The sequence below is a fragment of the Colossoma macropomum genome, unplaced genomic scaffold (assembly GCF_904425465.1).
Source record: "Colossoma macropomum unplaced genomic scaffold, Colossoma_macropomum, whole genome shotgun sequence".
Taxonomy (NCBI): Eukaryota; Metazoa; Chordata; class Actinopteri; order Characiformes; family Serrasalmidae; genus Colossoma; species Colossoma macropomum.
In genome coordinates, this window is record NW_023494894.1 from 2,030,322 (window position 1) to 2,044,844 (window position 14,523).

Sequence of the window (14,523 nt, forward strand, 5' to 3'; positions counted from 1 at the left end):
CATGCAGAACACCTGAAAACACTAAAGACTTGAACATTGTGAACACCTGAACATGCTAAACAACCAAACATGCTAAACTCTTCAACATGCTAAACACCTCAACACAATAAACAGGCTGAACGCCTGAACAGAGAATTTTTTTTTTTTATTAGATTATGTTTTAGTTTAGTTTAAGTGTGTTATTGTGTTAACTTGGTATAAATTAACAGCAGAGCTGCTAATTTTAACAGAGATTTAACAGAAAATCTCAGTTTTTCTGGAAATTGAACAGTTCAGCAAATTTCAGCAAAAACAAAAGAGGTTAATATTCTCTGGACTGTCAGGATGCAAACAAGCAGGTTTTTATCAGTTTAACCCCCCATCCAACCCACCGACCCACTCGACAGTTTCTCCGGTTTGCATCACTTCCTGTTTAGTGCACACAGAGCTGACTCAGCATTTACAGAGTTTAGATCTGCTTCTTTTTCTCTGTATCGTTATATTGCTTTCTCTGTTTCATACTCTCTCTCACTGCATCTCTCTCTTTCTGTTTCACTCACTTTTCTTTCGCTCCTTCACTCTCTCTCTCTCTCTGTTTCTCCACATTCTCTCTGTATATCTCTCTCTCAGTATCTCTCTCTTTCTGATTCACTGTTTTCTCTCACTGCTTCGCTCTCTCTTCTCTTTCTCTCCTTCTCTCTCTGTTTCACTCTCTCTTCTCTCTTTCTCTGCAGTGTTAAACAATGCTCTGTAATGTCTTCACCTGTCTGCGAGTTTTTCACTTCTGTGTTTTTTAAAGATCACATGATCTACTGAACTGCTTCCTTTAACAAAAATCTTCACTCTAAAAACTGATTACTCTACAAAATCAATGCCAAACACGCCACAGAGCTCTGACCACGACTGACAAGCTGGAATTAATCTGTCTAAGAAAGAGCAAGCAGAGACGCAGCAAAAATAAATAATCTGTTTAGTTCCAGATCGATTTAGCTGCTTACAGATTTTCTCAGTTGCTTAAACACTACTGTCCATATAGAAGCCATATTTTAACAGTTAGTATGCGATAATAAACAGAGGCTTGCTGGCCAAAATAACTTTTTCTTTGCAAAATGTTCTACAAAACACTAAACACACAACACGAAAGTAAACTTTTCCATCAAACACTACAACTCACTATCAGGACAGTAAATTCCTTCAATCATTCACTAAACACTGACCAAAAAACACAAAATACAGGTTTAAATTTCTCAGGTTTCAGCCTTCATTAGTGTTGTATATTAACGCTGTACTATCTGCTAATACTGTACTGTAAACAGATTTAAATTGTGCCAAAGTGTGAGAATATGACAATGTGAAACCTACTCTTGTCTCTTGGGTAGTTTTACCAGAGATATATTTCAATGCAATCTACTAACCTAAATATTCAGAAACAAATACACTTGCTGCCTTTTCTCCTTTTCTATACTTTTGAAACAAAGGCAAGCGTGGAGGAGGGCAACAGTGTCCAAAATGACATAAAACCCCACGCCTAAGTATGCATCAGTGAAGGGTTACATTGTGTCAGAGGGGCCCAAAGAAGGCCTTACATACAAATCAATTTACAGTAAAATTCAGACAAAACAATTATAGACCAGATCATCAATCATGACTTGTCCATGACAGAATGTGGGAGAAAGGTCCACCCTGTCGACACACATTCACTGTACATTTTGTTTTTAAACGTCAATAAGTAAGTCAAACACTGTATACATCGATCACATGTCCCTCTACTGACAAACACTATCTCTGGTCTCCTGTGTACCATCATTTGGGATGATGTTGCTTTCCACTATTCTCACCTTTTTTCATGAGTTTGGAAAAAGCAAAAAAGTAGAAACAAATGTTTCTGAATATCTCAGGTGATTTTCCTTTTTTGGCGGAGGGGGGTGTGCAGTCAGTTCCCTAAACATATGGTTATAGTGATTGTCTGGATAGTCCACAATCTCAGTAGGTTTGCCATTTTTAAATCAGTTTTATAAAATAACAGTCTTAACAATTACCTATTTCACATCTGATAGACACTTGTCTAAAATCTCTTTTATTGATGCTTACCTCACCAACTGATAATGACTGACTGCTGAGATAAAAATTAAAAAAAGAAACTATGTGGTTAATGCGCATATAAGAGTTTAGTGAGTCTGTAACAGTTTAATGCACAAATATGGTTTTAATGCATCTGTAAGTCTTTAACATGCCTACAAGAGTTTAATATGCATATAAGAGTTTAATGCACTTGTAAGAGTTTAATCCGTACCTACAGGGCTTTAAAGCATCTACTAGGCTTTAATGCCTCTAAGAGCCTGTTTACACCTTGCATGAACATGCGTTTCATGTCCGGATCGTATCTGGATCAACTTTGGCCAGACTCCATTTAAACTTTTCACTAAAATGGGCCCAGTGTGAAAAGCATGTCAACACATATGTTGTTTCCATTTTACTTTTGTTCACTCATTTCTCCCGTTACTATAAGAGTGGATATGCTTGGCCTGGACACTTTCACAGGCCTGGAGTGCATGAAGGCTCTTGGTCCGGGGCTAACTTCAGCCGTGCGTGTCCTCCATCTTTCCTTTCATTGTTTATCCTCTCACTTGCCAGACAGCACTCGGCAGAAGCATTTCCCCTCACATAATTGTGTCGATAACAAAAACAAATTCCGTTTATACCTTGTTCAAGATGTGTCTCTAACTACCTCCGAATGTGGTTCTGATCATCAAAAAAAATAAATAAATAATGCAAGGTGTAAACAGGGCCTAAGAGCTTAATGCATCTATAAGGCTTTAACACACCTATAAGGCTTTAATACATCCAAGGCTTCTAATGTTCAGACTGCAGGCAAATCAGATTTGTTTCTCAAATCAGACCTTTTAAGATGGCTGTCCGCACTGTTATTTACAAGTGATTAGCACTGATTTGTGTGACCAGACATCACCAACCTGCCTGGGTTGCTGGGTTGAATCTAATTTGACATTGTCGTTATTTGTCACATTGTGAGCGATGCAAAAAATACTCTGAAATCTACTTTAAGCAACCAAAGCGTCCAGATTGACAAGCATCTGTACAAATCCAACTAAAAAAACACTTCCTAATGTGGTTGTGACCCAACTGGATTTCATGTGGTTTTCTACTGTCCAAACTATCAAAAATCAATCTGGATTCAATCTAGATATGCCAAAAATTGGATTTGGGCTGGCAGTCTGAACAAGGCTTTAGGGTTTAATGCAGCTATAAGCTTTAATGCATCTAAGGGTTTAATGCGGCTATAAGCTATTAATGTGTCCATAGGGCTTCAGTGCATATATATAGACACACTATTTACACACACACACACACATATATATATATATATATATATATATATATATATATGTGTGTGTGTGTGTGTGTATAGAGAGAGAGAGAGAAAGAGCATCTATAAAGCGTCTATCTACAGTTATAATGTGTCTGGATTTTTAAAAGCTTATGCCATTTCATTATCAGATTTCTTTTTAAATGTCTGACTTATGAGCAGGAAGTTTACCGTGTTTACAGCCTGTAGTTTACTGGGCGGTGGACCTGATTGGTGTGAGTAAGGAAACAGTTTGTATTGAAGGTTGTGGGTATTGAGGGTTGTACTGAAGTTTGTATTGAGTTTAAGCTGGTTTACTGCTACTGGCTCTCCTTCTCAGTGAGCTAAATGTTAATGATTAACTGCTGTAAGCGTGACTGTGCGTTGTTTATGTGTTTTTAGGGAAGCTGGATGAGCAGTAATTGGAGTTTGAGTTTTTGTGCCAGTTTTAGAGTATATCCTCGTGCAGCTGTGATCACATGACCAGGATGTAAATGGTCAGTTAATGCTGGACTTAAGCACTTTTTAAAGAGGAAGTTGGTAACTCTTCTGAATTTGAAGAAGTTGCAGAGGTTTGATGGAGTTCCTTTACATGGAGGTCAGTGTTTACAGCAGGAGCACTGTGTAATCAGCCGGTGTTAATGTAGCGTTAGCGTGGTGTTAATGTAGCATTTTTAAAGGTGTTTCCGCTCCTGATTGGTCATGTGCTCTAATGTACACAGAACAGAGGAGTTAAGTAACGTGGTGAGTTCAGAGTAAACTCAGAAATGCTGATGTGTCGCTTCAGCTTCTCTGAGTCTGTTTAACAGCTTCTTACATTGTAGAGTTTAACAGCTTTTTACACTGAATAGTAAGCTGAGGTTACAACCTTTTTACAGAGTTTAAAAGCTTGTTCAGGGTTTAACAGCTTTTCAGTGTAACAGCTATTTACATTGTAGAGTTTAACAGCTTTATATAGTTTAGTGCCTTTTACAGTGTTTTACAGTTTTTCACAGAGTTTAACAGCTTTTTACACTGAAGAGCTTAACACTTTTTTAGAGTTTAACAGCTCTACACAGAGTAGAACAGCTTCTCACAATGTTTAACAGCATTTTTTAATTGTAGAGTTTAACAGCTTTTTACAGAGTTAAAAGCCTTTAACAGAGTTTAACAGCTTAACACTTTTTACACTGTAGCATTTAAGAGCTTTTGAAAAAGTTTAAAACCTTTTTAAAGATTTTAACAACTTTTTACACTATAGAGTTTAGGACTTTACATATTTTAACAGCTTCTTACACTGTAGAGTTTAACAGGTTTTTACAGAGTTTAACAGCTTTTTAGTCTGCAGAGTTTAACAGCTTTTTATAGATTTTAACAGCTTCTTACACTGTAGAGTTTAACAGCTTTCACAGGGTTTAACAGCTTTCCCACTATACAGTTTAACACCTTTTTACACTGTAGAATTTACCAGTATCTAGGTTTACAGTGTAGAGTTTTATGAAAGTTTATCTTACTAGATACATTTTTGGCATTACTGTGAATCCATAAAATAATGCTAATAAATAGTAAAAAAAAAACTAAAAAATGCAAACATTTCAGTCAAAGTCAAATTCTGCTCAGGTTCATTCATGCCAGTAATGTTATTTTACGGTCTGAAGTATTTTAATCATAACATAGAACTCTACTTTCACTCAGTCTGAGGAGTTTTAAAGATTTAAAGACATTTTGAGGAGTTTTTGAAGCAATTTAATTGAGTATAATCTCACTGCTGTTCAGTCTTATCGACTAGAGCTGATGCTCTTCAGTGCTCAGTCACATGCCTACAGGTTTAAAGAAATATTTTGGCATACACAATTACCCACACGTAGTCGATCCGCTGAGACATGTTTGACGTCCAAATTTTTGTTATTTTGTGTAGTGCTGGAGCTATGAGGCTAATGTTGCTAACAAACACTACAAATCAATAGTCACCCAAATTATTTCTGTAAATGCATCCCAGAACGTCTCTCAAAACCACATCCAGCTCTTTATTAAGCTGGTGCATACTTGTAGATATGGTTTAGGACACAGTCTGACTTGCTGTGAGCTATAAACATAAACAAAACATTACCATGTACCTGAACACAGTAGACACTTTAGACACAGTGTCTAAATAATTCTGTGCTTTAAACCACTCTGACAAGTCTGCACCACCTGATTGGATGGTTCATGTAGAGACTCAGATTTCTTTACAGAGGTGGTGATAGGAACCAGGGGTTGCGATGTCTGCAACACAAATACTTTTTATTTAATATTCAAAACCACCAGTGACCCTACAGGTGTCTTCTGAGTTTTATGTGTAATATTAATGATGCAAAATAGCGGTAAATGTAAAAAAAGTTTTCTTTGGGAACTATTTTACCTCACAATGCCCAGCATGTACTCCTCCATTATGTATCACCATCACTGTGAACAATTCTGACTCAGTAAGTTTCTCTAGAACAGAGCATTTCACACCAAACCACTCTGAATGACTTTGATTACATCTAAACCACTTAAATATTCAGGAAATTTGAAAATGTTATGTGTTTATGGATTACAGTGTATCTACAGTTGATCTGCAGGTCTAAAGATTTTTTTCTGGTTCCTCTTTAACACTGAATGTTACACTATGAGTGCTGATCCGAGCATGTGAGAGAGTTTTTAGGTGTTTGTGTGACTTTGAGGTTCTAGAGAAGGTTACTCCACATCCTCAAACACACTTCACCTGCGCAGACGCAGGGAGTCAATATTTACTCACAAGGACGCTATGAAGTGAGAGACTGAGAGATTACATTGTTCTCAATGCTGTAACGGTGAGCGAGTTTACAGAGTGCTCAGAGCGCTGCGGTCAGAGAGAGGACACTGTCCATAAACCACTTTATTAAACAGTCACTGACTGTCAGGATCAGATCTAAACCAGCACGGCTAACCACACCTGAGCATGAGTGAGGTAGGTTTAATCCTGAGCTTAATCCTGAGTCACTCTGTAAAGCAGTGTGCAGTAAAATGAGATTATAAAAGTGACCCTTTGACCGTTTGGTGAAGATCAGCTATCAGAGCTCATATTTGAACAGAGTTAGCTGTAAATGTGTGTTTGTCCAGTATTTTATGGGATGGGCTGCATGAATAAGGTCAGACTGCTTACTGTCCGCTTTGTTCTGAGGTCAAAATTATGGCTCATGACTCCCTTTTTTAAATCTAAATTTACACAAAGTTTTAAGAGATCAATATCATATTAATATTGCACTATGGCAAATAATTCAATATTTTACATTCTTTATTTTCTTCAGTTATATCGTTTGATTTGTTTTTTTCCATATATAAAACCAGCACACTCTGTTCTGTTATACAAAAAGCAGTAGCAGGTGAGAAATTAATAAACAAAATAATTAAGAGGTCAATATGAACTGCAGACAGTAGAAGCTGTAAGACCTGATGAGTCACTGCATTTCACTCACACTTTTAAAAATACACATGCTAAAAAAGTTCTTCAGAGCGATGCCACAAAACAACCACTTTGGTATCCCTGAATAACCCTTCTATAAGTAAAAAAATAATTGTTTGTAAATGAGATGTGTGAGTGTACAGAAGCATTTTCAAGTCTAAAGAATCCATTAATTATAAATATTTATCTGTGTTCAATCCAGCAAATTCTGAGTGGTCAGATGAGTGATTTTCATTTTTTGCTGCACTGTTATTTGGTATCGAGGATTGTGAGGCTGCACCTGGTATCAAATCGATTTAAATCAGTCTGAACAGATTAAATCTACAGCCATCAGGATTAGAGTTTTAGTTAGTATGCAGTTGCATGCAGTTCAGAGTGGTTTGGTGTGAAAGGCTCTATTCTAGAAAAACTTATCGAGTCAGAATTGTTCACAGTGGTACTGACAGGAACCAGACATCCACATCTAAAAACTCCCTCTTACAGAAAGTTATTACATGATATGGATATGAACATACTGCTTGATGTCTGAGACATTGTTGTATGATAGTTTGGTCAAAATGTATTTTTAAAACCCATTCATGGTGGAGGGGTACATGTAGGGCCTTGTGAGGCAAAAAACTTTTTTCAGGTGCACCACAGGTGCAATTTTTTTATCATCAACATTGCATGTAAAACCTCAAAAGATACGTGTAGGTATATATTTGTGTTGTAGACATTGTGCCCCCTGGTTCCTGATTAGACAGATGTATATTTAGACTTGCTGTAACTTTTGTTCATTCAGGATTAGAAATAATAGCACAGCTGTTTTATTTTTTGCTGGTATGTAAAATAGGCCTTCAAAATGTGACTTAAACTTGAGTGGTTTATTATTTTATTATTACAAATAATAATATTACATTAAATTGGATTGCAAAGAAAAGAAAAGCATTTGTTAACACAGAGAAAATAATCTACATTAATCCTTCTGAAACATCAAGCACTTTGTACAATGGCTGTTGTCACAAAGTAGCAAGTTTTAAGGGACACGCCATCCAAAGTAAAAATTTAAAAAATCTCTACACATGTGGTAAATGTGCTTACTCTCCACCTAGGGCAGTCCTGCAGTATCTCTAGAGTGAGATCTTCTGAAGAAAAACTTTCTTAATGAAGTATCTTGAAACTTTAGAAAAATTAATAGTGCTTTGGGGTGGATTCATGAGTGTAGGCTGTTTTCTCTGTGGCTTAGGCAGAAGTAAGCCAGATAGTTAACTTTACAGCTAAGAGGTAAAATATCATGGTATTTAATATTAATTAGAATCTACATCAGTAGATTTCTTTATCATGGAAGGGGGAGGGGTGTCCCAATAGCTGTATGAGGTATTTGTGTAATGTATGGTAAGTGTTATAGTGAGAGAACATTGATGGACAAAAACATGAAAATAATAGAAAACCATATATTCTGTTAAACAGGTGAGGCTGAGGGAATTAATACTTCACTATAAAATACAAATAACATAGTAAACTCGAGTTTTAGAGTGGAATGTCCCTTTAACATCAGTACAGTTTCATTTGATTACGGCGCCCTCTGGTGTAAAATTAATGACACCGCACATATTTTACTAAACTTTTAAAAAAACAGCACAATAGAAAAATATTTAGATGAGAGCTTACTTTTATTATAACTGCTGCGATTTTAATGGTCTTATATACTTTTGGTGAAAAAACTACACAGAAACTTTTACTAAACTATATATAGGAACTAAAAGCCTTTCACTTGTATTTAACTGTACTAGATATTAATTGTATTAGACTTGTCTAAAGATTAATAATTAAAGAAATAATCTAATTAATAAAGTGTTTTTTTGGTTCTCTGTTGTAGCCCACGCCTCCCACAGGTCGAGGAGCACACAGGGAGGAAGAGGAGGATGAAGGTGATCTCAATAAAACTCTGAGTGTTCAGAGATTCCAGAACATTCTCAGCCCCACTCCCAGAATGCCGAGTGAACAGCAGCGCTCATATAGCGAGGAGGATTTCGAATGTGAGTTTACACGCTAATACACAAACAAAAAACCAACACACAAAAATACACACCTGAAAGCAGATCATTTAGAGCATTTAAATAATAAATCTCAGTAAAACAGTAAAACTCTGAGCGTTAACAAAGTGTGAGGAAAAATCATGAAAGTTAAAATAATATTTAAAAAATTATATTATATTTATTACTTTGTTACAGAAGTACTATAACTCTCAATAAAGTCAATCAATATTTAATATACAGTGACGGTCATAATACTGAAGGGGAGGACTAAAGAAATAATACTTACTTATTATCTCTGAAGTCATGCGTTCAACTATTCTGTTGTTGGCGTTATGCTCATATCAGAAACTCTGGGTTTAAGCTGTTTATCTTTATGAGAAAAATCAATGGAGTTTTCAAATATCGCTGCTTCTTCATTCTGTAGTAGAAATCCACTTGGACTCATCTTAACCTCTTGGGAGAATACACAACACTGGCTTAAAGACCATTCCTTTATTGTATTAGCTGAAGCCTTCTAAAAATGCTGGGATGAGGGCAATTTCAATTTCATGCTTAGGTATAAAAGAAGCATCCAGAAAAGGCCAAGTCCTTTATGAGCGAGGATGGCTCGAGGCTCATTATTTTGACAAAAATACATCAGCAAAAAAATCCAACAGTTTAAAAATAAAGATTCTCAATAAGCCATTGCAAGGATTCCACTGAATCTGGAAAAAATGTCTGTGCTACGGGCAAGGCTGAAAACTACAAGAAATGCTTGTGACCTTCAACCCTTCAGACATCACCACATTAAAAGCTGACATGCTTCTGTGATGGACACCACCACCACCACCACTTTGAAAAATGTTAATAATAACTGTTTGTCACTGCATCCATAAATGCAAGTTAAGACTGTTACATGGCTGGTAGAAGACAGTGGAAACAAGGTGGTCTGATGAGTCAGCCTTTCAGATTGCTTATGGAAATAATGGACATTGTGTTTTTTGGGCCAAGGAGAAAAGGCTCATCGAGATTGTTACCAGTGTAAAGTTTCAAAGCCAGGGTCTGTCATGGTTTTGGGGGGCTACTAGTGGGTACCTTACACATCTTTGAAAGCACCATTTAAGTTCAACACATTCTGGAGCAACCAATGTGCATGCTTATTTCAGCACGACAATGCCAAACCACATTCTACATGTGTTAGAAAAGCATGGCTGCATAATCAGAGACTGTGCACTACACAGGCCTGCCTGTCTCCTACTGAAAATGTGTGTAGCGTTATTGAGCTCAAATTACGGCAACTGTATGGTTGCACAGCTGAAGACTTGTATAACTAAAGAATGGCATCAGTTGGTGTCTTAAGTCCCCAAACGTTTATTAAGCGCTATAAGAAAAGGTGATATAATATAGCAGTACCCTGCTGAAAAAAAACATACAAACCATTAAGTGTTTTTTGTTGGTTCCTGATGGTTTTGCAATGTGCTAATGGGTTGATATCACAATGTAAAGGGATCCTAATGGTTTAACAGATGACCAGTGGTAGACTAATGATGATTTCCTGATGGGATCTGAAGGTGTTCTACAGGAAACGAGGGTTTCCCAACTGGAAAACAAAGAAGCCAATTCCCATTAGAAAGCAAAACCATCAGGTCCTTTTAGCAGGGTAAACATGCTCACGTCCAAACTTTTTTTAGAACGTATTGCAGGCATTACATTTGGAATGATCGCATATTTACAAAAACAATTAAGTTCATAAGATAAAACACAAAATGTTGTCGTTTTGTACCATTTTAAATTTAATACCGGTCAAAGAGAATTTACCAATCACTGATTTCTGTTTTTTACTGGCATTTCACATACTGTACCAACTTTTTGGATCTGGGTTTGTCAGTGAGCTCTCGGAGGGGTGAGTGAACACAAGCGTCAACTTCAGCAACAGAGCCAAAAACATTGAGATTGGACAGAGCAGTAAACTAGATACTTTAAAATGCTTAACATTTCAAAACCATTATTTTCGCTTGACATGGCTTTAGGTTGCTACATATGTCATATATGACTATTTATACTACTTCATGACTTTTACTTTGCTAGCTAGCATGCTAAATGCTACATAGTTAACAACAACAAAAATAAAGGCTCCGTACCAACGTTTACAGCCAGATAATAAAACAATTATTCATATGTTACATTGAGACTTTTTAAAAACAGTTTCCATGGCTAGCTGATTAACTAGCTCACAAAGGTAAACGTAGCTGAAGGCAATTTCAGTTTGAAATCTCCACCCCTCACTGATCTCTCCTTTCCTTCTTGGACCATAGACCACTGTAGTCGTGTCGTCATTTTGGAGTCGGCACTTTGCTCTTATGCCCACATAAGGAGCTCCGGGTCTAAAAGGAATTTCTTTATGAGAAGAATGAATGGAGTTTTTCAAAATGGCCTCTGTCGCATCCTGTGATAATCAAAAATGCTGCAAAGCTGATTTTGTCCTCTGAGTCTTATCTCAAATATCACTGGACCTTCTGAATTAGGAGTCGAAATATGAATAGTGTTACATGTAGACTAATGCTAGTGCGCACTGAATGGACGTAATTGGGGTGGTAGCTAGCCTCCTTAAAAACCGCGCAAACCAGCACACTGTCAGTGTATTTCCATGTACAGACTGAGGGCAGATGAAAAGACGTCAGAACAAAAGAAAGGTTTCCCTGGACTTAACTGTTTTTCATCTGGTACTCACTGAAACACACTAGATCTTTTCGTTCTGTAGCTACATAGCTTTATTTTAAAAGCTCTATAAACTTTCCTGCACCCAGGTTAATTCCGTACAGACTCATCTTAATATTGTTGCATGCTATATGCTAGTTATTATTTTACTGCTGGTAACATTTTCTCATGACATTGTCTGAGCACATTTGCCAGCTTCTTGTTAGAATTTTCCCGTTCTACCTTAAGTGGTGCAGCAGGTACATTCTGAAACGCTACGCCATTTAAGGTGGAACCGGAAAATTCGAACAAGCAGCTGTCGAAAAAGCTGACTTCAGCTTCAGGGAGAGGTAGTTGAAAGGCATGATATGAAGAGGTTTCTCTATTTACGCTTGACAGCTGAGTAACATTAACTTATTTTTTTTGTTTCACAGAACCAACAGATCAGTATTGTTTTGTTCTGTTTGTTAATGTTTGTGATAGCTAACGTTAATCACAACTGCTGCACCATTTAAGATGGGATGGAAACATTCAGACAAGAAGCTGCGAAAAAAGAAGCTTAATTCAGCCTTGTAGTTTTAACACTGGTAGTATTTTTTGATGAGGAGTTTTAGGCTATCCTATCTAGAGGTTTTATTTACGGGTTTACCTGTAAGTAAGCGCTATGGTAGACCATTTCGATAAGGTAGTTAGCACAACTCTTCAGAACACCGCCACAGCCCGCCTTAGTTTCGCGTAGCTTAGTGACATCAGATTGTTGCGCAGTAGTTTTAGCTTGCTTGTAGCAATATTATCATTCAAGCTCTTTAAAAACATCGTAATTCAGAGGATCCAGTGTTATTCGAGAGAAGAATGTTCACAGGACAAAACTGGGCATAACGCGGACTACAGAACGACGCACGGCTACAGTGGTCTATTGTGTGCATGTAGACATGAAGCCCTTCTGAGTGGTGAGTCAAAGTTGGTGAGTTGGTGGAAAAAATCTATTGAAACTCGACTCTGAATGTCACGGACTTTAAAAATGATTCCAAATTATGGGGCGTTTCACTCTGTATAATATAAAGACACACTTCACAGGCTATGAATCTGCAGCTCTGAGCTACAAAAAATCAGCCTTTATGAGCAGAGTCGTATTTTTTATTTCCTTTGGGTGGCGCTGTTGTTCTCGGTTTCACAAAAGTCCAAACTGATCAGCTTCATCCATTTGTTGACAAGAAGACAGTTTGCCAAATATGAAACATTATGCTGATGCTTTTTGTTACGAAAGTTGAAGGACTCAGTCCTGCTAGCCTACTAAACCAAGTGAACAAGTGATTTTTTAAAAAATGAAAATTAAGTTTTATAAAAGTGGTAATATAAATGTTCTCACCAGAACATTAATATTGCCACTTCGTATACTGTATTTGTCATAAAGATGATACCACTTCAGCATATCGGGGCATTATAATGTTCTTATTAAGCCCATTTTAAGTCAGTAGCTGCTAATTAACTGACTACTTGTTACTACTTTATTAAGCAGAAATTAGAGTGAATAAAGCAGAACTCTTTTATTTATGCGTTATATATTCCCTGAGGGCGTATATTTTATTTATCTTATTAATATCTCAATTGTAAATTACTAATTAGCTTTAAATAAAGACAGTCAGTTTATCTGTTCTAAAGTGAATCTTTCTACTTAACATTTACACTTAAGAGGAATGAAGAATGTGTTAATATTTGCTGTATAAGCCTTATTTGATCATGATTTGTGTTTATTAATGTAGCTTGTAGTCAGTTCCTAACCAGTTAGACTGAGTCTCATTAGACTGTTAGCAAAGCACTAGCTAGATGTCTTCATACCAATAACAAATAATGTGCAAAAGATTTCGATGAATAATATGCAACTAAAGTGCATATAAAAATATGTAGCTTTTTTTTTTTTCTTATTCTGGTCTGGTGCTGGTTTAGCTGGTCACCCCAGCATGGTCATCCTGGCTGGCCAGCACACCAGCATCAAAACGCAACATATGCTGGTTTTAGTGGTGACCATGTAATGCTGGCCTATGCTGTTTTTTTCTGGCAGGATTTGTAAAAAAAAATCAAATAAAGAAAATGGATGTAAGTACAGAATTTAAAACATTACATGAACATCCTCATTAATCTGTGTTGCTTTACCTTCTCTTCTTTTTTCAGTCCATCGTCAGTCCTCACGCCATATCCGCCACCCTCTGTCCAAGCTCCACAGTGACGGCAGAAGAAAGAGGAGCGGGAAGAAGAGGAAGAGGAGTAAAGAGGGGAGAGCAAGTGTGGATGTGCGTGAGGTGGTGGAGGAGGCTGAGGAAGAGGAGGATGACGATGAAGATGAAGTTACAGAGGGTCACACAGCAGAGTCGGACACAAAAGAGGCTGTTCAGGTACCAAACTGACCCTTCAGTTGGGACTCAAACTGACTCAAACAGACTGACCTCAGTATTTGCTATGCCTTAATATGATGGATTATACTCAGTGAAGCTGATATTTACCTGCTGAGTTCAAGCAGCTGCGGTACACTTACAGTTTAGTGTTATTGTTATTGTGTGTACTGTTTATAGTAATGTATACCTTACGTGTCCACTTTTCCAGTTCTTTGTCTCTGATGATGACTCGCACCTCTCCACTCTGGATGGCTCTGAAAGCTTCAGTTTTCCTCAGAAGGTCCACACAGCTCCTTCCGGCACCGACACAGAGTGAGTATAATTCAGGTTTTTTTAGTGGACCTTGGTTACACAGTACAGTGGTTCAGCCACTCTGGAGTTCAGGGATAAAAAATAAATTCTCTTCAAAACAACTAAAACATATGACAGAGGAACTCCAGAGAGAGAGAATTAAAAAGGAAATTTTAGGAAAGATTAACATCATTAATTGCGTCAGTCTGTGATTGTGGTTTTGAGCTTTGAAGTGAGAAATGTCAGGTTTAGCTACATGCAGCGCATCAATTCTCTAACCTCACCCCAACAGTTCTCTAAACCCTGCCCCAACAGTTCTCTAAACCCCATCCCAACTGTTCTCTAACTCCACCCCAG

General features: G+C 37.2%; 1 protein-coding gene across 5 annotated transcripts in view; it reads left to right on the top strand.

Annotated features, from left to right (window-relative positions):
- slc4a2b (solute carrier family 4 member 2b) overlaps positions 1-14,523 on the top strand; it is a 46,540-nt gene that overhangs the window by 7,511 nt on the left and 24,506 nt on the right. The window contains exons 1-4 of one of the 5 annotated variants that reach the window (XM_036560659.1): positions 3,620-3,840; positions 8,647-8,806; positions 13,655-13,875; positions 14,084-14,187. In XM_036560659.1, coding sequence (XP_036416552.1) covers positions 3,838-3,840; positions 8,647-8,806; positions 13,655-13,875; positions 14,084-14,187 — 488 coding nt within the window. In that variant the 5' untranslated portion in view covers positions 3,620-3,837. Of the gene's footprint in view, positions 1-3,619; positions 3,942-3,962; positions 4,088-6,134; positions 6,294-8,646; positions 8,807-13,654; positions 13,876-14,083; positions 14,188-14,523 lie in introns of those variants that run through there. The other 4 variants (XM_036560657.1, XM_036560656.1, XM_036560658.1 and 1 more) reach the window with 4 other exon arrangements.